The sequence below is a fragment of the Chinchilla lanigera genome, unplaced genomic scaffold (assembly GCF_000276665.1).
Source record: "Chinchilla lanigera isolate Chin_1 unplaced genomic scaffold, ChiLan1.0 scaffold00075, whole genome shotgun sequence".
Lineage (NCBI taxonomy): Eukaryota > Metazoa > Chordata > Mammalia > Rodentia > Chinchillidae > Chinchilla > Chinchilla lanigera.
This window is the reverse complement of record NW_004955476.1, coordinates 2,736,981-2,763,034: the sequence shown is the minus strand read 5'-3', so window position 1 is coordinate 2,763,034 and position 26,054 is coordinate 2,736,981. Positions and strand designations below refer to the sequence as shown.

General features: G+C 36.9%; 1 protein-coding gene across 1 annotated transcript in view; it reads right to left on the bottom strand.

The window, feature by feature from the left end:
* Nucleotides 1-26,054, bottom strand: part of Ano5 (anoctamin 5) — a gene marked incomplete at its 5' end in the record, with an annotated part of 72,253 nt that overhangs the window by 14,814 nt on the left and 31,385 nt on the right. The window contains 9 exon segments of the mRNA XM_013503010.1: nt 3,319-3,416; nt 4,014-4,183; nt 6,703-6,925; nt 8,941-9,015; nt 12,863-13,014; nt 17,739-17,799; nt 17,904-18,009; nt 18,369-18,503; nt 24,458-24,573. Of these exon segments, the coding sequence (XP_013358464.1) occupies nt 3,319-3,416; nt 4,014-4,183; nt 6,703-6,925; nt 8,941-9,015; nt 12,863-13,014; nt 17,739-17,799; nt 17,904-18,009; nt 18,369-18,503; nt 24,458-24,573 (1,136 nt within the window).

The window sequence follows — 26,054 nt, the reverse complement described above, 5'->3', positions numbered from 1 at the left end:
TTTTGATATCAGGTGTTGTGATACCACTACAATTTTAGGGGATGTCTGGATTATTTTTATCATTTTAGGACTTTTGCTATTCCATATAAATTTTTAGATCTTTTCCGTAGTTCTCTGAAAAATGTCATTATATTTTGATAGGGACCACACACACTCTGTGTGGCACTTTCTGTAACATGATCTTTTTAGCAATATTAGAGAACATGGAAGTCTTTCCTTCCTCTAGTATATTCTTTAATTTTTCCAGTGTTGTATAAATTTTGTTGTAAAGGCCTTTAATCACTTTGATTAGACTGTTTCCTAATCAAAGTTTTTGAGCCTTCATGAATGCAATTGTTTTTCTGACTTTTTCTCAGCTAGTTAACTACTGGTGTAGAGCAAATCTGCTGTGTTTAAGGCTCGTCGTGCTTCCTACTGGTGTAGAGCAAATCTGCTGTGTTTAAGGCTCGTCGAGGCTTTTATAAGTAGGTAGATGCAACTGAAGACCAAATTCATAAATGAAATAAATCAGACTCACATGTATCAACATTATATTGACACTTTGGTACATTTTTCAGATACAAAAGTCTTTTGGTAGCTTCTTCAGAGTCTTCTACTTATATGAAGATATCATGTACAGTTGTGCACTGTTCAACTTCTCCCATCCAAGTACTAACCAAGCCCGACCTTGCTTAGCTTCCGACATCAGACGAGGTCAGTGCATTCAGGGTGGTATGGCCACAGACCATTGTTCAACTTCTTACTTTCCTACTTGTATCTCTTTTGGCTTTGTCTTGCATAGTTGTGTGGGTTAAAATACCTAGTACTATACCGAATAAAAGTGGTAAGAGTAGACGTATTTGTTTCTGAATTGAGAAGAAAGTGTTTATTTTTTTCCATTCAATATGACATTAACTATGAGATTTTCCTAATAGGCATTATTGTGTTGAGGGCTGATTCTTGTCACCCACATTCTTCAACCATTTTCTTATGAAAATATATGGAATCCTGTCAAAGGTTTTTTTGTGTATCAAATCACAAGATGTGCTTTTCTTAAAATCACTGAATCTATTATGTAGTATATTATGTTTATGTTGAACTATCCTTGCAACCTTTGAAACAACATGATTGTGGTGTACGATGCTATTTTTCTTTAATATTCTTTAGTTTCACCGTACACACCTGGGTGTGATTTTAATTGTTTATCTTACATCATCCTCAGGATTTATTTTTTTTCCAACAACTCATGATATTTCTCCACTTTTGGAACACATTCAGCAATTATTTATTCAAAAACTGTTTTCCCTCCAAGATTTACTCAGTTATCTTTTTCTGAAGCTTACTGGCACTTTAAGATAGAAAGCTGTTATCGATCCTATTGCAGATGTAACTCTTAAATATTTTGTCATTATTATTAATTATTTTGCAGTGCCAGTGATTGAACCCAGGGCATTTGCATACTAGGCATGTGTTCTACCATTAAGCTGCACCCTCAGTCCTTTAACTTTTTACAAACCTTATAATGTGCAATGTAGAGATAGCTTAGAGAAATTTTCAGATTCACTAGTTGTGTGGGGTTCTTTTGGGTTTTTTTGCTTGTTTGTTCAAAACACTGATTCTGCTACACTGCAGGCTGACCTTGAACTTAATATGTAGCTCAGGCTGCCTTCAAACTCATGATGTAGCTCAGGTTAGCCTTGAACTCACAATCCTCCTGCCTCAGCCTCCCAAAGTGCTGTGATTACATGTATGTGTCACCATCCCTGGCTTACTTATTCCTTCCTTTTTTTTTTGTACCAAGAATGGAACTACAACCTCACGTTTGCCAGGCAGACAAAATGCCGCTGAGCTATATCCTCGGCTGCTTATTCATTCTTAAACCATGTTTAGTCTGGACTTACACTCTGGAGCTGTCTCATCTGTTGTATTTAATATTTAAAGTAACACTTTTATTTATATGTAATCAATTCCCTTACATATTAAGTTGATTTCATGTCTGCCACATTTTATTTAATTACTTCCTGACCCATTATAAAGACAGGATCACTTCCCTTTATGTTTTTAATATCATTACATTATGTTTATGGGCTTTGCCAGAATCATCTAGCTAAAATGGTCATGGAGAATATCTCCATTCTAAAAGGTGATTTGGTTAAAGGTCTCTAGAATTAACTGTCATACTGCAGTTCGCCACTTTGGTTTGTATACAAGTTCAGGGTTATTTTTTTCTCAATTTTGGGTTTTTTTTAAGTTGTCTTATCCCCCCCATCTCTCCTTGTGCATCTTCTATTTGGGTTAGAGGCTGTTTCCATTCTGCTCTGAGTTTCTCAATCTAGAGCTAAGAGTTAATGACAAATGCTTGGCATTATTTTGCTTAGGAACATAATGTGTCCAACCAAGGAACCAGAAGGAGGCTTGGCTGAAGCCTCTCACCGTACAATTAAGTGCATGGTTGTCTGCTGTCAGCTCATGAGACAGAATCTGACACAGTGCTATGAAGCTGTGTGCACTGTTAGGGGATCAGGACAAACATTCTCAACACTGGTTCATAAATAAGGAGAATAAATCCAGCCCCTGGGTTCAAGGCATTTAACCTGGGCAGTCCGCTGTCCTTAGCGGGCCACTTTTAATCCACTTTATCCCGAAGGTGCCGAATGCTGACACTGTCATTTCTAAGAGCTCTGCAAGACCATACAATTATGGTTTTATGATGCTTTACCTTTTACTCATGAAAGTGTTCATTTAACGTGTGAGGTCAACTGTCATTTTAGCTTTCTCTTTTTATAATGTATTCATGATTGCTATGTTTTTGGATCAGAGAGCAGCCCTTTCATGTAGTAACCTGAAAATTCTCCAGTATTTTATTCATAGCAGCCCTTCTGTCTAGATGATGTGACACAGGATATTTTTACAAAGTTCAGCCTTTAGTAACATTATGAAATGCAGTACAGCATGTAGAATCATCTACAGAGTGTATTACATTTAGTTTTTTTGTAAAATGCTTGTGGAAGACAAGGGTAATTATCTTTTTCTCGATTTCACTGAAGCAACAGATCCCCTATGAAAAACATCATATTGTATGCCATAATTACATTCAATTAAAAACTGAATAAAATGTAAGACTTTGCTAACCATGGACTTAAATAATATATTACTAAATAAATAAATCAAAAGGCTATGTAATTTTAGTGCATCTTTCACTGTTGATTAAAAATATTTTGTTGACTTAAATATTTTGTAACAAAGGCACCAAAATAAAGCAAATTTCATCCTCTTCCAAGGAAATCTCCTGTGCTGACTTAAATCAAATAAAGCAAAACACATGTAAGTCATACGTACGGATAAATTGCTTCTTTAATGTTCGTGAAAATCTGTTTCCCAATCATTATGATGGTCAACTGGGTTGTCAACTCTACTAAACAGCCCCCAGGATCACACTAGTTGGAAGCAAAGAGGGGAGAAAAATGAATGATAGAAGACAGAATTTTGCAACTAAAAGAAGCACCAAAGCATTACTTTAGATATTCAAGATTTTAGTTTGGGAAAGTACATTAAAGGGATTAAAGAGATATTCAGCCATATAGTTCCAAGCATGATCATAGCCCAGTTCCAGGCTATGCAGAGTAGATTCCTATACAATTTCTGAGTCTTTACATGTGGCTGAGGTCAAGGGTCCATGTTTATTCTCCAAGTAATCTGGATGTTCAGCCAACATTGAAAATCATTGACCTTTAGCCCAGAGTGAAGTCATTTCTCTGAAATTGATTATGAATCTTTTGTAGGAAGCCACCGGGAAATAAAGATATTACTTATTTTACATGTCTGTTTTACAACCAAGCCAAAGGCATCATTATAAATTCTTATTCATAGGAACTCAAAATTCTCACAGATGAAAAGATTCGCCCATGAACCCTCAGTGCCTAGATTTCGCTTGCAACTTGGTAACATTTGAGTTAGTGCTGGGCATAATGAAAATCCTCAGTTAATAATGAGTTACTGAAGGTATACAGCTGAACTCTCTAGAGAATTCTTACCTCCTCACTTCTCCACACATTAAATAAATACGTGTATTTTCCAGGATAGCCCACAAACTTCCCTTTAAAGAAAGCTACGTAGAAGCAAGACGAGTAAAAATTCACAAACTGAAACAGGAACATTTTCAGAGTAAGACTGCTCTCGTATTCCTGGTAAGTTCGAGGAAGTTCTGTTAAGTAAAAAAAAAAAACAATATTTAGTGCCTTTTCCAGGTTCTTTTTCAATTTTGCACTCACTGGGACAGGGGGACATACAGTAATATTATTCTGAAGGTCTGTGGAAATCTTCCCACTCTGGTCTTAGAAGAGCAATGTGGGGTAACTATGAATTAGTCTAGGCTTTCTGTTGACACTCTGTAAATCTAACTTCTGGAACAGCCTAGGAAGCAGCTATTGTCACATTTAGATAATGGAATACTTTTCTGGGGGTCACAGTCAGAATTTGGAACTGAAATCCCTTAAAATCTGTCAAGATTATAGACTGAAACTAAAGGACATTGTGTAAATATTTCAAATTTCTATCCTTTGTCTGTTTTCAATCACGTTTAAACAATGTATAATTGCACCACAGGTACAGGTGATTTTCAATGGGACTGGGCTGTCCTCTCATGAATTAAATGACTGTATGATAGCAGATGGCAGTGGAAAGAGGACACAGTTTCCTCCTTTATTTAAAAAGCATACTTGTGATTAGTCACTTAACAAATTCTGAAGATAAGGAATTATTAAACTATCTTCATACCACACTAGAGCAACATGAAGTGCAAAAGAGGAATGGAATGTGTTTTTCTGAATGGAGTTTTCAGGACATTAACTGTTCCCGCCAAATCCTTGATGCTTTCAGAAATACTGAAATAGCAACAAATTATTCGAAGACACAGAGAATGCCTCCATTTTAGTGAAGTCCTGTTGCATCCTTAAAAATTCTCTAATAGGAATTCAAGTGATTTTTCACACTGGAAAAAGCTCTGACCACTTAGTCGCCTTTAGAAAATAATCTGTTCTAATTTTTTTGCTTTTGCCAGCAGAGGAAACAAAATAAAATTGAAAGCGGACTCCCAACTTGAAGATGGTTTGTAAGGAGGGTTCACGGGTTTCACCTGGGGCTGGGTGGAGACAGTGCTCTTGCTGCCTACAAGGGATCTGGGATCAGCACACAGACGAGGGGAATGGCGTGTGCTTCTGGGCAGAGCACCGAGCGAGTACAGACTGGTATATCCACTGTGGAAATCAGCGTGGAGATTCCTCACAGAGCTAGGATTACAGGTCCCATTTGACCCAGCTAGTCCCCTTCTGGGTATCTCTCCAGAAGAACTGAAAACATCACACCACTGCGATATATGTGCACCCATGTTTACAGCAGCCAATTTGTTATAGCTCTATCTTGGAAATAACCCAAATGCCCATCAAGAGAGGAATGGATAAAAAAGATGTGGTATTTTTTTACAATGGAGTGTTACTCAGCTATACAGCAAGATAAATTCGAGGCTTTTATAGGTAGGTAGATGCAACTGAAGACCAAATTCATAAGTGAAATAAATCAGGCTCACACGTATAAACATCATATTGTCTCCCTAGTGTGATAAACTGAAAGAGTAAATAAGATCCAAAAGGTACAATAGTATATTGAAAGGGAACGAAACTGCTCAAAACACGGAACAATTGGGATGGGGGAAAGGAGAAACGAAGGAAGGGGTAAGTACATACATATATAACACATATACTATAGGGGCTGGGGATTTAGCTCAGCGGCACAGCGCCTGCCTGGCAAGCACAAGGTCTTGAGTTCGGTTCCCTGTACTGGAAAAAAAAAAAACTAAAAACAAACAACATATATATATATGAAAACTAAAATAATTTTACTACTAATTTCTATTAGTTCATTGAAAGGAACAGTTAGTGCTTATACTGTTTGATCAATTTTGCATGTCTACATCTGGTAAGCTGAACAACTACTTTGAAGGCAACAATATGCAATATAATAACCACTGTTAATTTCGTATCTTGTTTTGAAATTCTGTATCATTTTTATTGGGCCTCTTTATTCTCTTTAAAATAAAAAAAGGGAGATGACACCTTGGTTTGAGCCTTTCATCTCATCCCTAATTTAACCACAAGAACAGAAGGAATTCTGTTCTATGCCCTTCTTTTGAACTGTATCTTTTTCTTGCTTGTGACCTTCTGTACCTTCCCTCATGGCTTCAGAAGAAATTGTAAAACTTTACAAAGACAATGATCCCTGATCTAAGAGATGGCCCTTGAAGAACAAAGCACTCAGTGAGATTTATTTAGCAGGATTTGATGTTCAGTTTTTCTAATGATGGTTTCCAGATCATATATCCTCTAAGAGTCATTCACTCTAAATCAGATTCTCAGTGGTGTCATGATCACATGAAGCTTTTTACTCAGGATTCAGCTACTCCCCTCACGGGAAAAGTAACATAAGAATACTCAAAATGACTTTAGGTGTCCTAACGCTGTCTTTTAGGACTCCTTCTCTCCCTGCTTCCATTAGGATGGGCCTGAGTACGACCCTTAGTCGATTCTGAGGTATCAGGTGTGGGTCTACCCAGGGAACAAAACCACTTGAAATATGCACTTAGGAAATGAAACTCTTTGGGAATGAAAGGATCCTGGCGGATGTACTGGTAGGAGTCCACTTTCTGATCACCACACTGGGCTAGCTTACCCATTTTTGTAATCCAGGCAGAGATTTTTTCATAAAAGAAATTCAAGATCAAGATGACAATAAAGTTCAAGCAGGATCCTGTCAGTGATGTGGCCAGTTGGGGAGTGAAGAACTGTCTGACTTCCTGTAAGGATGCTTCACTTTCCATGAAGCTCGCAAACGCGGCAAAGACCGACAGGCGGTACACGATCACAGCCACCATGCTGGTGACCACAAGAGCCATCTGGGCAAAGGAAATAAATCGGTCAGGCTGGTCTTGGGATCTCTGTGAGGCCTACAGATCTGCAGCATGTCCTATTCTCATCATCTTGCTGTATGAACTTCAGCAGCTCCGGCATCCAAAGTAAACTGAGTCAGTCTGAGTTTGTCAATTAACAAGTTAATAGGGGGTGGGAAACGAACAATAGCAAAGTAACAGGGGTTGAAGATGAATCACTTAGCAGCGGCAGATTAGATGTAAATAGAACAAGTATACTCATTGCGAGGCCTCTAGCAGGGTTTGGCAAAGACGTCAGAACGTGAAGTCCTACTCACGGTCTTGTCTGTTTTTATAGGTGCTTTAAGTAAAATTTTGTGCTGCCTTTTTAAAGGTTTCAAAGAAGAACAATTATGTATCAGAAACTTTATGCAGCCATAAAACCTAAGTTACATTTGGCCTCCTTACAGAACTAAATCATTTCACAGTTGCTGAATCATTTTCTAGGAACAGTTCCATGTTTTCTGGATAAATTCTGGACACTCCCAACATTGCCAAAGCACAAAGTTATTTTATTTTGTTGTTGTTGTTTTGTCTTTTTGAGACAGGGTCTTGCTATGTAGTTCAGGCTGGCCTTGAGCTCACTTTGTAGCCCAGGCTGGTCTCAGATTTGCTACAGTCCTCCTGCCTCAGCCTCCCAAGTGTTGGGATTACAGGTGCGCACCACCACACCTGGCTACGAAGACGGTTTTAGATCAATCATTAGAGAATTTTATTCTAAAAGTTGAAGAAACAAAAATGGAATAATTTTTCTGGGACTATAATCCAGAATATTTCTTATGGTGAGTCCGAAATTGATTACTGTCCCCCTTTTATTCTCTTAAGAGTCCTTTTTGCTTGTTATATAATCTAAGAAATCACTTTTTTTTTTTTTTGTCTTTTTGAGACAGGGTCTTGCTATGTAGTTCAGGCTGGCCTTGAGCTCACTTTGCAGCCCAGGCTGGTCTCGAACTCTCAATGATCCTCCTGCCTTAGCCTCCAGAATGCTGGGATTACAGGCATGCGCCACCACGCCAGGCTTAAGAAACACTTTTACAAGCATTTTTAAAGTAGAAAAATATGTTTAGCAATATGTATTATTACAGAGATCCCAAGACCAAAGAAATATGTTTAGCAAGAAATGTTAAAAATAAAAGGTGCATGCACTAAGGAATTTAAATTAGCATCTACAACTGCTAATTGTTTTAATTTAAATTTTTTATGAATGTGTTATTACTAGTGCATGTTTGCAGTATAGGGTGATGATATTCATTGTGGGGAATCTGTACATATACATAATATATCTTAATTCCTTTTCTGTCTCCTTCTTCTCCCATCCCTCTCTGCTTCCTCCAACTCTTAATCACCTTCCCATTTGAAAAACCTCTATTAATTTATCTGTACTTCCATGCACTAGCCCCTCAGAAGGTCACATAGTCTCTTTCTTAAAATCACAGACCATGGGGTCAAGTTTGGAAAGGGAATTGACCATAGAGATACAGAAATCTCTTAGCAAAAAAAACTGAAGAAATATTGACTCATTCACAATAAAATATATAAACTAAATAATTCAGATGTGCTTATTTCAGCAAGAGAATGACATTTAATTGTATGTGTTGCTTATTCATTTGCGCAGATATTTTAAGTAAACAGTGGTAAAGACAAATTAACGTTTGTTTTAAACCTAACCAGAACCTCCAATGAAAATAACTTTGTTGTTCTGTTCCTGTTTCAAGTTATTGCTTAAATAGAGAACTGTTGTGAGATCAGGAGAAACAGGCTGTAAGATAAAATATCTCTCTGTTCCTCTAGATCATTCCCCAAAGTTAAACTATAGAAAGTCCTTGTAATGAGAGTTTATTTTATGTAAGGGTATGACAAGATAAAAAGACCATCAAGAAGGAGGAGACGCTCCAGAGGCACTGCCAAGGAAACTGCCGAATCGTTCTGCATGATTAATTTCCTGGTAGACTGATGATAATATCCTTTAAAGACATGCTCACCCACAATGTCACCGTGGCTCCTGATAAGAAGTACCATGGAATATGACGAAGCAGAGGCATATGAGGTTCCATCTCCTGTAATGGTAAAGAAATCACCAAAATATTCAACATACGCCCTCCAAGTCGGTACTCCAAGCAGCAGTGCAGAGGTAGATTTGAACCATCAGCGAAGGGCTCCGAACCTAGCATATGGACATTTACATTCTAGAACTGGTATCTTTCCTCGAAGTAGAAACTGTGTGGGCCCCTAGATGAGAGAACTTAGACATCATAAGAGACACAGAGATGCATGCTACTTCCTGTTAATGCCCTCAGATAGGAGACGGATGTCAAAACCTCACCACTGCTAATTAAGTAGATTATCAGGTTAAAACCTGCATTTTAACCTCGTTGAGTTGTAATAATCGCCATGCTCTGCATATATTAAATCGGGTGTCTCTCCTATATTTATGGCATAAACTGTGTTTCTCCCCACAATTCAGCAGCTTATCTGATGTTTCTGCTTTCAGGCTTAAAGATATTAATGGAAAATTTTAATTTTAGGTTTGTTAACATTCTCCTCTGCATCAAAAGTACGTATCAAAAAACAAAGCAAAACAAAACAACAACTATGCATTAAAAACAAGTTGCCAGAGAAATCTAAAGCACAAAATTCTCCCAAATAGAAGACTTCACAATTTAGGAAATTTCAGTGTAGACTGAACCGAAGGCAAAAAGCACTCTCAAGGGTAGAGTAGGCTGTTTCAGGGGACTATAGAACATCAGAATGTGTGCATGTGTGCATGGATGTGATTTGTTGTACAACTGTTCATGCATATGCATGCAATGTACATATGTTAGCGCATATTTGTGCATATTTATGTGTGCATGTGTTTGTGCATGAGTGTGCTTGCAGTGCCAAAAGAATATGAAAATTTTGATACTTAAACATCAAAGAAGTCATAAAAGGATAGCTGGGATAATTGTACTGCTGATGTATATGGGTTTATTGAAAGGAAGAGTTAATACTTAAAATTTTAGTTTTCTGAGCAATTTTGCATGATTATGTCTGGTAATCTGAACAACTAATGACACAACATGCAATATAACAGCCATTGTTGAATCCCTACTACCTTGATTAGTGAAATTCTGTATCATTTATAATTTTTTTATTATTTCATTCTCTTTAATTTGATCAATCTTGCATTTTTACATCTGGTAACCTGAGCAACTTTGTTGAAGATAATATGTAATATAACAACCATTGTTAACTTCCTATCACCTTGTTTTGAAATTCTGTATCATTTTTATTGTTTTTGTGTTGCTTTGTTTTAGTCTTGGCTGTTGTTATTCTGTTTCCTTTTCTCTTTAAAAGTCTGTAAGGAAAAAACCCCACTTCTTGATTTCAAAATCTACAAACCTAGCTCAAATGAAATGAGTAAACGAATTACAGCAAATCAACAGTAACTGCCTCTCAAATATTTCCAAAACTGCCTCTCAAATATTTCTCAAATATTTCCAAATATTTCCAACATTTAATATACCTTTTCCCATGTTAAATTTTTGGTAAAGGCAAGATGCTTGTTTCCATTTTACTTTTTGTATCATGAAATGGGATTAAAATTATCATTATTCTGCCAGTATCCCTTTATAATTTCAAACACACATTCAAATTGTTGATGTATTTTCTGAGGCTTTCTCCTTTATTTACTTACTGATTTTTTGTGAGCTTCTAATGTAATGTATTTTTTAAATTTTTAAAATATTTATTAGAACATATTTTCAGTACATACATTGTGGGTAGTTGACACATGTACAGGACACATTTAATTTCTTTTTCTTTCCCTACCCCACTCACCTTCATCCATCTCTTGTTCTTCTTATTTGCAAGAGATCTACATCCCCTTTTCCTTACTATTATCTATTTTGCTCTTTATTTATATTGTGGGTTTCTCATCTAACAGAAATCATGTATATTTAAGCTTGTGTGTCTGATTGATTTCATCTAACATTAAAGTCTCAAGGTGCATCCATTTTCCTAAAAATACTCAAGTTTATTCTTTTTTGTTTTTCTATTTGTTTTTCTTCCAGTACCAGGAATCGAACTCATGACCTTGCGCTTGCCAGGCAGGCGCTTTGCCACTGAGCTAAATCCCCAGCCCCTCAAGTTTATTCTTCATGGCTGAGAGGTACTATACTGTGAATAAATACTACTTTTTCTTCATTCGTTCATCTGGTGATGGACTTATGAGCTACTTCCAAGATTTAGTTTTGTGTGATGGACTGCTACAAACATGGGTATGCATGTGCCGCTGTAATATGATGTCTTTAACTCTTTTGGGAAGATAGAAAGGGATCAATTGGGTCAAATGAAATCTGTAGTTTCATTTTTTAAGGTTGATTTACATATTTTATTTTAGTTTATTTGTAGGTTTGCAGCAGGTACTGACTGCATTCATTGCAGGGAGTGGCAGATTTTTTGAGGAATCTCTACACTGATTTCCACAATTGCTCAACGAGTTTACATCCCCACCACAGTGTAGAAGGGTTGCTTCTTCCCTGCAGCCTCACCAGCATTTGTTATTATTTTATTTCCTAATGATAGCCATTCTTTCTAGAGTAAGAGGAAAATTTAAATTTTGTGGTGAATTTGTAAATTGTAAAAATAATTTTAAGTGCTGATTGCAAGAACGGTGCTTCGAACAGAGAAAAGACTGTGTTTGAGACAAATTTTCTTTTTTTTTTATCCTGGACTAGAGATTGATCCCAGGGCCTTTGCACTGAGCTATATATGCTCAACACTTTAAGATACTTATTTTATTGTATTTTTTATTGGTACATGTTTACAGTGCATGTAGTTCACAGTCATTTTTGGGAGTGGGTATAAATACATAACAATTTTGAAACAAAGTCTCACTAAGTTGCTAAGTTGTTCAGGCTGGGCTAGACCTCGTGAGCCTCATGCTTCTGCCTCCCAGAATGTGGGGGTTGCAGGTGTGGCTGCCCTCTACGCTCTTGTTAACAGGAGCAGATAACACAGAGACCCCTGTTCAAGGGAAAACGGAGACTCTAAGAATGTGTGGCTAAGGCTCTGTTCTCTGAAGGCAACGTGCTTGCACTCTCAAATGAGAAAATTCGAGTATCAACAAGTTAAACCACTCAGTCAAGAATACACAGTGAGTTTGTCAGTTAAGGATTCTTGAATCTTGAAACTTAGTGAGACTCTATTTCAAAAAAAAGAAAAAGAATTAAAAAGAATGAGGATGTAGCTCAGTGCAAAGGCTCTGATTTCAATCCCCAGTAAAAGGAGGGGGAAAATAAAACAGAAGAAAAAGAGACAAGGTCTCAAACACAGTCATCCAGTCACCAATGCAATTACCTTCCCAACACGATCAATAGGAAGAGACCGCATGAGCACAATTTGGTCATATAAAACACTCACTTATAAATCCACTTAATACAACTACTGTTTTATTTCTTCATATTACATTAGCATCCTTTCCCTTTCCATGTCTATGTATTTATAGATAACGCAGCCCACAGCATACATGCTATTTTGTTTGTTCTCACTTAGTATTAAAGCTACATGTTTCATATTCTCAGGTCTTGTTTGCATTAAACCATTCACTTTCATCTATGGGCAGAAAGTCATGAGGTATCAATGAAAAACGCTGTACATGACATAAAAATGATTGAAGATGAGTAAAAGGTCTATTTACGTGCTTATTACACTGTACCTTCGTCTCTATTGTGTTTGAACTTTTTCATATGTATATAAACAAGAGTATATTTATAGATTACAAACAAGTAAGAATGTTTGAATAATTTATATGCTGGGGAATTTTTAAAGGCAAATGAAAATAGACATCATTATTATTTGAGAAGTACCCTACAGCAGAATGCCCATCAAAGGCATGGTCCATTCTCCAGCCCTCCAGGGTACCTTTGTGATGGCATTCATTTTCCTGTGCTTGCACATGGCTTCGAACTCGGGTCTCAGCTGGTGCTGCTGCTGTTCCTCCTCGAAGTCCACCAGATCCCACTCATACCCCAGCCTGGCTTGTCGCTGTTTCCAAAACTCCAGAAACAGCGTGACTAGAGATGAAGAAACGGGTAGAAACAAACATGAACAAGAGGTGGCAGAGAAATGTTAATGAGAAAACAATTTCCTCCCACCTCTTCCTTCAATCACTTTGGCTGCAAAGGGGCCCCTATTTTTTAAGTAGCTGTTCTAGCACAGGCGATGAAATGACCAATTACTAATGTTGCTTTAATGTTACAAAATGACATTCAAATAATTCCTACACAGAAGTTACACAGTAGATCGAGGATCTACACAAAGATCAAGGGAAGATCTTTGTACACAGTAGATCAACGGAATTGTCTTCAGGCACATACCATTGTTCCTCCATTCAAATCACTGGATGTAATATTTAAACTTAACATTTTACTAAAGATTGAGGGGTTTTTTGCATGTACCTTTACTGAAATCATTCAAGTCAAACTATCATTTTCTCAAATTAAGACAAATGTTTTCTATGAAGCAGATTTAAGGGAAACACAAGGGAAGTATTAAAGAGATTTAAGAGAAATATGAGAGCTATAATATATTTATTAAAAAATATAAATATAAGGGAAATATAAGCAGATTTAAAACTATGTATGTCTAATATTATTTCACTTAGGCAAACACATCTCTCTCTCCTGCTTTCATCCACACACACACAAATTCCCATACATTCAGTGCATGTGTGTGTGTGTCCATTGTCAACTTTTAATTGAGAAATAGCATGCAGAAAAGTACCTAAAACATAAGTATACAGTTAGGAGAATTTTCACAAAATAAACACACGTATCAGCACCGACATGAAATACGGTGAACATGACCAGAACTACAGGAGGTTGCCCTGTGACTCTTCAGACAGAGGTAACTTCACAGGGTAACTCCGCCTAACTGTGAAACTTGCACAAATGCTATCACACAACTAAAAGTTTTTGTGTCACACCCCTTTGTTGGAGAGGATGTTTCCACTTTGCTGCTGTGTGCACAAGAGTCCATTATTTTCACTGATATGCACAATACTGTTTGAAGAAGCCACAATTTTATTTATTCTTCTATAGGTGAGCACTTAAAATGCCAATTTTCTCTACCGCAAATAGTGCTGCTTTGAAGATACTTGTATGTGTCTTCTGGTGGATGGATGGACATATATATATATATGGAGGATGGAATACTAAGATGAGATCAAATTATTTTATCATAAAAGAAAGATTCAAATTTTAAAGTTTGCTCCTCATCCTCTAATCTAGAGAAAAGTAATGAAGAATTACGGATTCTAAGTGTACATCTTAAAATCCTAATCATATCATTTTGTAAAAAAAAGTATCATTGTACTTATTTAACTCCTCTTTCTGTACCCAATGTATTTCTTTCCAGTGCAAATGTGTTTATCGCTTGAATGGTAGTTCTTTGCTTGTTCATAATGTGATTGCATGAATTTGGCTATTTCAGATACTTTCACATCAGCTGAATCACACAGTATCTCTCCTTCTATGACTGTCGTATTTCGCTGCCAATTTTCATCCATGCTGCTACATGTTACAGAATTTCCTTTTTTGTAAGCCTTAATAATCCTGCACTGCATACATTTTCTTTATCAATCTGTCTGCCAAAGGACTTTTGGGTTATTTCCACATCTTCTTATTATAAATAATGCTGCAGTGAACATAGGATTGGTAGTATCTCTTCAAGATCTAGACTTCTCATGCAGAAATACCAATCATTCGTGAATCACTAGTATTCCACTGTCAATTTTTTGAGGAACCACTGTGCTGTTTTACAGAGTGACGCTGCTACTTTTGTGTTCCCATCAACAGGACACATGTGTTCCCATTTCTCCACATTCCCACACACATGTGTATTCTCCCTCTTTTCTTTAAGCAGCCACTTGTAGAGGTGTGAGGTGGTTTCTCTCTGTGGTTTAAATTGGTAATTATTGACAACACAAAGCCACTGCACACCTTTTCATATAAATGTTGCCCATTTGTATGCCGCATATTCCCTAGAGAGAACTTCTAAAAATTTAACAGACATTTGGCTTGGGCCTCGTAGGCTGAGCTTGCCTAGGACTCGATCTTTTTCACATACAAGGAACAATGCACTTAGCATTCCAATTATTTATTTATGCAACATACGCATGAATACAAAATATAAGCCCAGACTTGGAACTATGGTGATTAAAATCATGGGTGTTGCTCTAATGTAGCAAATCTTCTGGTTCCTGATTAGCTTTTAACAGTTAGACCCATGAAGCCAAAAATATGCATATTTTAATCACTATTTTGTACAACAACATATGTGCTAAAGTTATAATTTTAAAAATCCCTGCTGAGTTATGTTAAGCTATAAATAAAATGAAACTATTACATTTCTGGAATAAAGGAGAGGTAAACATCTTACTTGGGAAGGTTTTTCCAAAGACATGCATTAAACAAGATTTAGTTACAAAGGGAAATTTTATGACCATGTTACACGCATTGAAATTTCTACTATGAGCAAAGGGTAAAGCAAATTGAAAAAACTGTTTATTATCCAAAAGCATCTAGGACTCTGTGCAGCTTTGTAGGAGTTAATCTCAAGTAAGAAGAATTAAAGTATCAGGGATTTAGCCCAGCCATAGAGTATACCTGGGCTCAGTCTCCAAAACTGAACAAAATAGGGCTTCTAAATTAGTATAACAATCTGGACTTTCAAAGCCTAGGAGAGCCAATGGATGGTGAATAAATATTAGAAAGACGTTCAATCTTACTTTGTAATCAATTGCAAAAAATAATCAGATAGTATCTTATACTGTAAATGACAAAACGTCTGCAAATCTCCAGGCTTACCTATGGCTGGAGCACAGAAAAGACAGAATGCTCACAGAAACTTAAATGGGTGCAACTTAACATAAGTCAGTATAGGAATACATAGCAAACCTTTAGAACTGTACATAGAAAGTTTCCCCAGAAATTCACTTAAGCATTTATTCTTAGAATGAAATTATGCATACATAAAAACATGTTTATTCTAACATTATTCCTAATGGTGAAATAAAGTGTTAGTGATCTAAACATGCAACATTAGAATATTTGTTCCATAAAATGCGATAAATTCTTATAAGGCAATTCTATTCAGTTATAAATACAGCTTTCTGCAGGTTATGTGTATGTGGATGTGACACAGTCATACACATTCACTGATGTGGAAAGAGTATTTTTATTTCTTGCTTTTGAATATAAGAAGCAGATTTATACCTATATATGTATAATATTATGTCACTTATGTAACATTATGTGAACACGTAAGGCCCACTTACATAGAGCGACAGGTTTTGAAAAATTATGGCCAAAATAGTGATCATATTTTGAGTGTTGCTAATATTTTTTCCACTTATACATATTGGCTTATTTTCCTGTGCAGGTTATGTATTTCCATAATGAACACCCTAAATATTTAAAAGAAAAACTCTACCCTCTACCAGAAAACAGTCTTCATTTTTTGTTCTGAATTCTTTGGACCACTATTGATTCATTAACCTGTATTATCTTTTCTCTGTATCTACTCCACAAATATAGCACTTCATTCAACTTAACTATTTACAGGAATTTGTCCTACAAATATCTTCTAGAGTTTCAGTTTTCATAGTGCAAGCTTTCATGCTGCAAGCTTTTCTAAGAGAAATCACTGACCTTTTCAAAATTTTATAGTGCTACTGGCCATCTGATGCAAGGCCACTGCTCTGTCTCTGATGAAATATAAAGGTCCTATTGGTACACATACTCTCTCCCAGGAAACAATTCTCAGAAAGTGTTCTGAAAACACTTACTGAATATTTTCTGTAATAGTGCAGAAGGAAGATTTGTCAGCCTCATGGTGAAGAGATGTCTATTAACCAACTTGCCAAACTGGATTGGCTGGTGAATTGCGGGAAAGATTTCTTGATCACCTGTTCTTTGAATATGGACTGATTACTTTACAACAAGCAATCAGGCAGAAGGGACAGAGACCCATAAATCTCTCCACTTTGCACAAATCCCTCTGCTTTGAGGTCATTTTACCTGAATAGAGCAATTCTTGTCCAGTTTTCAAATGTAGATATTTGTTTGGAAAAGGCTCTTTTTAATTGGAAAGTAAGTATATTTTGCCCAAGTCCCCATGTTTAAAAAGTAGATTTTAGATAAGTTTGTAGGCTTCCTTTGACTAAATTATTCTTGAATTATCCTCTCTGTTAATAGGAGCAACTCCATAATATTTTCCATCTGAAAAGGAAAAAAAGTAAAGCACTGGATGGGACATTTCCAAAGTTAAGGGAACACTATAGGGAAAATTTTTATCAAATGAAGCTGAAGACTGGATTTAGAACTAGACATAGGAATAGAGTCAAGGATTATTTAATACCCCCCCACAACAGTTTCTGATCCTTGTTCCAGAGTATACCTTTGATTCAGTGTCTTCTAGTTATTAAATATGTGTGTTTAATCTCTCCTGGATTAAGTGCTTATTAAACCTCTTTTCGCTCTGGCACTGCAACAGACAGCCTCACAATTTTACATCTCAAAATTACCTTGTTTCTTGGAGCAATGGGCATTTGTTCATAGAGACCTTTATGAAGCAAGGACCAAAGGCCTATGATTCCATCAATGTGTTGATCTCAGCAAAGACACAGTCGTCTCAAACCACCTTCAGAGTATAAAATATGCTATCCGAATACATTATTTGGATCAAACATATAACATCTAATATGGAGAAAGCTGTCTTTATGGGAGTACATACTCACCCCATATTCCCATGAATATTGCAAAGAACACTGTTGACTCATTATCAAATAAATGGGCAAACTGTAAAAATAACAATAACAACAACACAAAGACACTTAGTATCCAATGCAATACCAAAGAAGCAAAATTCCAAGTCTTTTCAACACACCACCATGCACACTTACCTTTGAAGCCCAGCACGTGGTATTTAGTCTCCAGTACTCACACACTCGATCACAGAGCGGGCACATGATCATCTGACCGCCAATGTTAGGGTCGCAGATTTCCATGCTGCCCAAGGAAGTGTGAAGTTCTTTGAGAAATGATGAGGTTTGAGATGAAAATCTTAGCTAATCTTAGCAGAACAACCACTTACATAGCTTCTCACATATAACAGAGGGAGTAAGAAGACAGCAGTTTCTACAGGGGGTCAAGGCATATTTTCAGGAACAGATTTTTCATAGCTCATCCTTCAAAGGAGACTTTCTATGCAACACCCAATGAGGGAAAACTAGTGTTTGTGTTACCCTCAGAAACATCACTTATTTACCAACGTAAGGAAACACCAGGCAAATGCCAAGGAAATAATAATAACAGAAGCAGTCAGCATGAGCTAAAGATGCTTTCTCTAGGCATCTCGCTGTTCTTACCTGCTTGGGTGACTGTCCATTGATAATAAGCCATAAATAAAGCAAGCTAAGCCAACCAACGCTGCAATGAACAGCATTTCTGTGTAAAAACCAAGAAAGACAAAGTAGATAGCAATTTTTTCTCCATAATAATCCCTGCGAAAGAGAGTGAAAATAGAATCTGAGGTTAGAAGAATGTTGTCAACCAAAGAGCCCTAGTTTTGTATTTAGACAGGCATGTTTTCTAACACTGGCTTTGCTGCCATCTGGTCATGTAATTTTGGTAAAGTTACTCACCTCTCTGAACTGTACTTTCTACACAGTAAACCACAGAACAACGCTTATGCCATAGCGTAAGAATAGGTGTAGGACTTACATGAATTAGCATAAAGGAGAAGGAAGCCTTTGAATGGAACTTAAATTTTGGACAGTAAGACTGAAGAGCTCTCAATTTTGAAGAAAGTTGAATTACTTTTGAGATAAACTACAGAATATTCTGTAAAGCAAGTTCTGTCAATAAATGTAAGGAATCAAGGTCACAGTCGTCACCTTCCTGGACTCTTCCTTTCCCACTCTCTGAAACCCGAAGAAGGCACACTGACCACACTCTTCATATGAATTTTCATCTTCTGCCCAGTCTGGCCCTTTGGTACTCAGAAGAGTTGTGATGAGGAATTAAAAACTACTAAGTGAAAATTCCACAAAATATGCAGCTCAGCTTTTGTTCAGAAAGAGTTGAGAAGACAGAATCAGTGAGCATAAATGTTCCTCTCAAATCTAAGTTCTGTTACTTTTTTAAAACCAAGTTCCCTTTAGGCACCCGAGAATGTAGTTTACTCTGCCTCAGAAAACCAGGTTTTATTGACTTAAACTGATTAACCCTTATCTTTCTCATTATACAGACAGTTGATCAAAGCTGTGAGAATGTCCAGTTTCCTGAACAGAGATGATTTCTTTTGGGTTCTGATAGCATATAATTGGATGAAAGCATTAATATTAAATTGTAATCTCCACACAGGCTTAAAATAAGGCAATACCAAACATAAATATTGTAAGCATCATTTCCAAACAAGAAGCTTTTAACTTTGCTATTATATTATCTTGACACTTTAAAAGTACCATTCTAGCCACTAGGACTATATTTATTCTGCATAAGTATGCAGCAATATATCCACTTTACTTTTAAGCATTAAGAAGTACCAAACAGGTGATATTAGAATAAAAATTATATGAAAATATCCAATTGGAAAGAAAAAAAGGAGCTGACAGTATACATAGAATTGAAAACTGAAATACCAATGATAGTAATCTTGGTAATTCCCTTTCTTTCAAAATCATCAGTGCCCTAATGGCAAAAATACAAAAATATATGAAGATGGAATTGAAGTTTGGTACAGAGATAATGTGAAGTATGTGAAATTTAAGAGTTTATTGCTCTAAATATGGCAGGCACTGCAAGTCATCCTGTCTTCCTTTATTGTCCATATCTAATATCCACTAGGACTCAGAAACAATGTCAAAAATTATTTTCCTAATATCTGGTTTCTTTCTGTTCTTGTTACCAGTGCCTTGGACAAGATTCTCGATATGACTGGTGGAAGTTTTAACAACCTCCCTATCTCCACAACTTCAGCTTTGTTGAAGTTTTTGAAGTTGAAACCCCCTGGGGGTGCTGGGGATTTAGCTCAGCGGCAAAGCGCCTGCCTGGCAAGCGCAAGGTCGTGAGTTCGGTTCCCAGTACCAGAGAAAAACCAAAAAAAAGAAAAAAAAAAAGAAACCCCCTGGGTTTCCTCACCACACCCTGACAGCTTTCCTATCCCAGACAGAAAATTCTAAGAGAAGCATCTATTTTTATTATCCCCAGTGAAGTCAATTGCAGTATAATTGAGATACAGTAAAATATACTCGGTTTAAGGGCATAGTTCAGTAAGTTCAAAGCCAAAGTTCATGGAACCACCATTCCAATTACATGACCGGCACTTGTATCTCTTCACAACCCTCCCTTCTACAACTGTCACTAACCTTTTCCTCCACATCTAGACCTGGCTCACCACAATTCAGATCCCCCTCACAGTATTCCATTCTCCAGAATATTTTTAAGTGGAAACACAGTGCATGTTTCTCTCTGTCTCTTTTTTTTTTTTCCCCGGTAGAGGGAATCAAACTCATGACCTCACGCTTGCCAGGCAGGCACTGTGCCGCTAAGCTAAATCCCCAGCCCCTGTTTTTATTTTCTTTAGCATAATGATTTTCAGTTTTATTACTAGTTTCTGTAATTCTAAAAAAATCCACTGTTGGAATGTATGATAATTTGCTATGCAGCCGTATGTTCAAGAATATTTGGCTTGTTTTCAGTTTTTACTATAATTCCTAAATTGAGATGAACATATGTTTCTGTGCACAAATGCTTCATTTTTCTGGCTCAATACTTGCAATGGAAACTGCAAGATCACAAGGAAAGCATGCATTTAACTTTATACCAAGCTGCCAAACTGCTGTGTAAACTTGCTGGAACATAATGCCCTCCCAGCAGCAGTGTGACGGATTCCAAAAGCTCCATGCTCCCACCAGCATTTCCTGTTGGGGGTCTTCTTGATTTTCACTGTTCTAGCAGAAGTGCAGCTGTATCTAAATGACATTTCATGTTTATTCCCCTAGTAAATAATGATACTGAGATTTTTGTATGCTTATTGGTCACCCGTGAACCTATTTTTTGGCGAAGTATCTGACAATTCTTCATCCATTTTTACACTATTTTATCACCTACTGAGTTATAAGATTGTCTTATATATTCTAGATAAGTCATTTAAACTGCAAATATGTTCTACCAGTCTGTTGTTAGATTTTTTGCAACTGCCTCATAAAGCGCAACATTATAAACCCATCTAAATCAAGTATACCAGTTTTTATGGTGTTTTTTCCCCCGTCTTATCTGAGAACATCACACATATTACAAGGTCATTCAGAGTTTTCTCCTATGTTTTCTTTTTCTGTTGTTGTTCATTTAAAAGTTTTTGCAGTTTTATTTCCTATACTTTGATCCATTTCACGTTACAGTTTCCTACAGGAAAGGGTCAAGCTTTGTGTCTGGCTGATAGCTACACACTGGAACCAACATCATTTGTTGAAAAGTATGGTTCCTTCAATGAACTGCCAGGACCTTTGCTGAAAATTTGCTGAACATAAATGCATTTATCTATTTCTGGGCTTCCCGTTTACTTAAGTTTGCATTTGTAAACAGTTTCAAATATCCAAACGTTTGTGAGAATAATTCAAAGAAATTCCACATGCACTTAGATTCTTTAATTGTAAACATTTTGCTACATCTGCATCATCTATTTTTTATTTTAAAGAGAATAAAAAAATTAAAAATGATATACAACTTCAAAACAAGACGATAGGAAATCAACAATGGTTATTATATTGCATATTGTTTTCTTCAAAGTAGTTATTCAGATTACCAGATATAAGCGTGCAAAATTGGTCAAAAAACTATTAAGAAGAAAAAAAATAAAGCATTAACTATCTGCTTATCTATTTATCATCTATCATCCTGAACTTTTTTCTTCCTGAACTTTTTTCTTCCTGAACTTTTTGAAAATAAATTGAATGTACTGTGCTCCTTTACCCTGAATACGTCACTGACTATTCTTTTCCTAATTTTAAAAATTTAAAAAACTGATAAAACAATGAAGACAAGATCAAAACAACACAAAAACAACAAAAATGATACCTGACCTCAAAACAATATGATAGTAATTTACAATGGTTGCTACATTTCATACTATTATCTTCAACCAAGTTGCTCAGTCCACCAGACATAAGTATGTAAGACTGATTAAACAATCAAAGACAGTATTCTTAAGAATAAAGATATTCTCTTCCATAACCCCATGAGAAACTGTACCTGCAGTGGCTCTTTTCTGCAGCTGCTGCCTCTATGACAGTGTAACACTTTCTCTTTTGCTTTTTAAATTATCTAATTAAATTTTCATACTGTTTTTACTTATTTACATTAAATTTTCTTCTCAAAATACACATTTATTTCAAAAGCCATTCCAGGGTTTTAATAGAAACATAGTATAACTTGTTATACATGGAAATCCATTATAAGAAAAGGATGAAACACTTTTAATGTTATTAAATTTAAGCTATCAACTGTTATTCAATGAAGTATCTGAGCTTCGTCTTTGCAGTAAAAGGAAGTCAGCAGCTATCAGCAAGATATTCCAGACACACCCCACTGAGCTGCGATGTAACGTTTCTGTGTGCATCTGGGGTTATGAAAACCAACTTCTGACAAATACATTTGGCACTGTACACTTGTAGTGGACAGTTGGGTGATGTTAGGTGAACAAACGATCCAATACATTTTGAATAATGTAAAAGATGCGAACATTCATTGTGACAACTTTGTTTGTTTGAAAATATCCTGCAAAAAATATTCTCCAGCAGCAAAATATCTGCGCATGCTCCTGGCAACACTGAATGCAGCAGTGAAAAATGTGGGACAGCCTAATATTTGTCAATAGAAAAACTAATAAATAAAGCTGGGCATGGGGTACATGCCTGTAATGCCAGCACTTGGGAGGCTGAGGCAGGAGACTGCTGCAAGTTTGAGGTCAGCCGGGCTACAAAGAAAGTTCAGGGCCAGCTTGAACTATAGAGCTAGATCTTTTCTCAAACAAACAAATAATAAAAAAACCCTAATAAATTTATAGAAATTAGTAAGATTCTGCATTCTTTTCCAAAAGTATAAGACAGACATTTGTGTGAGTACAGAAAAAGATATAAATAATATATGTACCAAAAATTTCTCAGCACAAAAAGTAGGTAAAGATGTCAAAAATTATGACAGATACCTTATCAAAGAATTGTATTTATGGCTGCCCAATGAAAACATCTAAAATGTCCTTAACAAACTGTATTTGTGCACTGTTTTTCTCCTGCAGGCACTCAGAACTGAGTGGATATTCCCCAAGCTAGAGTAGTTACTTCTTTGGTGTTTAATGGAGATGGATTTTCTACTTAAAACCTTCCACATCTTTCCATTCCTTACATTATTTTCATAAATTTGCTGTGCTGTAACTTAAAAATTAAAATTCCATTATTCAAAACAATTGAAATAAGCATCTAACAGAAAAGTTTTCATAATGACTTAGAGGGAAAATATCATTTTCTAAACTGGTTAGGGTCCTATTTTATTTTTTTAAATGTCTCTGTTTGCCTTAAGCTGTTCAGATGACAATGCAATTGGTTTGGTGGATGAATCAAAATCAGTCTTGTAAACTAGATGCTGAAACGCTGTTGTACAAATTCTTGTACAGCAGTACAAAAATAAATCCAATAAAAAAATACAGCCTCTAGGAGCAAGGGATCTGCAATTTAATGGTTCCATTACCAAAATCACAGCTGAAGTCTCCTAACATCATATATACTCATAGATATTATGCATATACATATTATGCACATATATTTCAGTTAAAAACTGACATATAAATATGTCTCATACTATATATTATGCATATATAGTTCAGATAAAAAACTGCAAAACCATCATTTTGCTTAGTTAAATAAACTCTGAACAATTGAGGTTATAAAAACAAATAATTTTCCAGCTCTGACACCATCACACAGACAAATATTAATCTACTGCTTTTCTCCTACCTTCTGAATTCTTGTACTCTAAAAGAAAACAAAACTAATAGAGAAAGAAATGCTGCTGTTCCTATGCTCCAAATGTATACATCTTATTTAGTTATCAGATAACCTAAACGAAGGTACTGTTATCATTTCCACTTTGCAGCTTGCAGGTAAGTGAACTACTACGTTTGGACAGCTGTTCAGAGGCAGAACTTGCACTGGAAGTGAAGCTGGCTAAATTCAAAGGCCCAACCTCCTACCCACCTTGTTGTGTCTATTCTCTCTCATAGAGTTGGACAGTGACATTCTGCTCCCAAGTGAAATACCAATCAACAGTACACACAAGAAACAGAGAAGCTGTGAACTGGGGTCTTTGAAAATGGCAGTAAAAATAGCAGAATATGAAGCCTTTCCGAGTAAGAATAACATCAAGTTTGCATTAGTATGAGCTTGAATAAGAAACTTACCTAATCAAATCCAAAGGCTGCTCCTTGTAAAAATAGGAAAACCGAGCCCAGTTCTTATGAAGTATGTGCCTTTCATTGACAGGATTGGGAGGTTCTGATGGCTTCCAGTACTGGCCCTATAAATATTCAAGGAGAGGATAATGAAGACAAAGCAATAAATACATAAATAAATAAATAGATAGATAGATAGACAGATAGATAGATAGATAGATAGATAAAGTAAATGAACACTTACTTTTTTTTTAAAGAGTACTAGGGGGCCAGGATTAATGTTTATAGTTCATCATTCATTGAGGTGAAATTATGTACTGAAATGTATCAAAAAACTATAATCACAGTGACTTATTTATTCCGCTTGTAACAATTATTTCAGTTCAAGTTTCAGACTTTGCTTTGCTCAAGTTGTTCCTCTGGCCCAGAATGCCCTTCCTCTCTACTGAAATCTGCATATGCTATTCCAAGCACAAAGTCAGGTCACCATGGTTCTGCTTAAGACTTTAGAAATATGCCAGCACCGCAGGCGCCTGCTCTGGGAGGCCGCACGGCCGGGGAGTGTGGGCCCTTTGGGGCCCGGCGCACCTGGCCATCCAAGCGCCCAGAAAGGCAAGCAGCAGGCGCCTGGGAAGTGGCGTGGAGATGTGCGCTGGCCTTCGGGCCAGCTGCTGGCACGCAGTCAAAAATGCCATGCCACAGAGAAGCACTGACACAATAGGCCTGTCTGGAGATGTGCATGAACCATCCTGACACGGAGAAACCTCTGGGAAAACATGTCACATGGCAAGTAGCTCTTGGCCCTTCCCTTGAGAGCCAGAAAAGTCCGGAATCAGCTGAGGAGCAGCTGATGAACAAGGACTCGCAGAACACGAGAGTACCAGCGCCTGATGACTCAAGAGGTCGAGCTAACTGGGGACACGGGAGCCATTTGAGATCTGGAAACCAGGAGGACCTTGCACAAAATACCTGGGGAGACCCCCCTGGAGGCCATTCTTCCCTTAACTGTGCAGGCTGCAGTGGAGGAGTGAGTAGAGCTCCAGAGAGGTCTGCCCAGAGACTTCATGGATTACATGGGTGCCCAATATTCAGATTTTGAAGAACTGCCTTCATGGAGAAGGTAGGTGTCTAGGTTACCTGCCTGGGACACTTTGCACCTGATGGTGCTGAGACTGACTAGCGGGCCGAGGACTTCATCCACATGTTCCTGCCGCCTGTGTTGATGGTTGGGGAGAGGACACTATGGGGTTAAGGAGTCCCAATGTGCTGAGAGGCTGGAGAGAACACCTCTCTGCTTTCTTAGACAAGAGGCATTGATGAAGCATACTTCCCTGTATCCCAGTTCAGTAGAGGGACAAACTATTCTTAAAGATAAGTTTATTACTCACTCAGCCCCAAATAATAGAAAAAAGCTACAAAAAATGGCTTTTGCCCCAGATAGCTCACTTGAGATGTTAGTAAGAATGCCTCCTCAGTATTTTATAGCCGTGAGGAGGAGGCCAAGGAGAGAAAACAAAGAGACCAAGAAAAAACAGCTGCCTTTGTTGCAGCACTAAGAGAAACAGACCCTAAGTCTGATTCTTTGGGCCCCAAGAAGAATTCATTG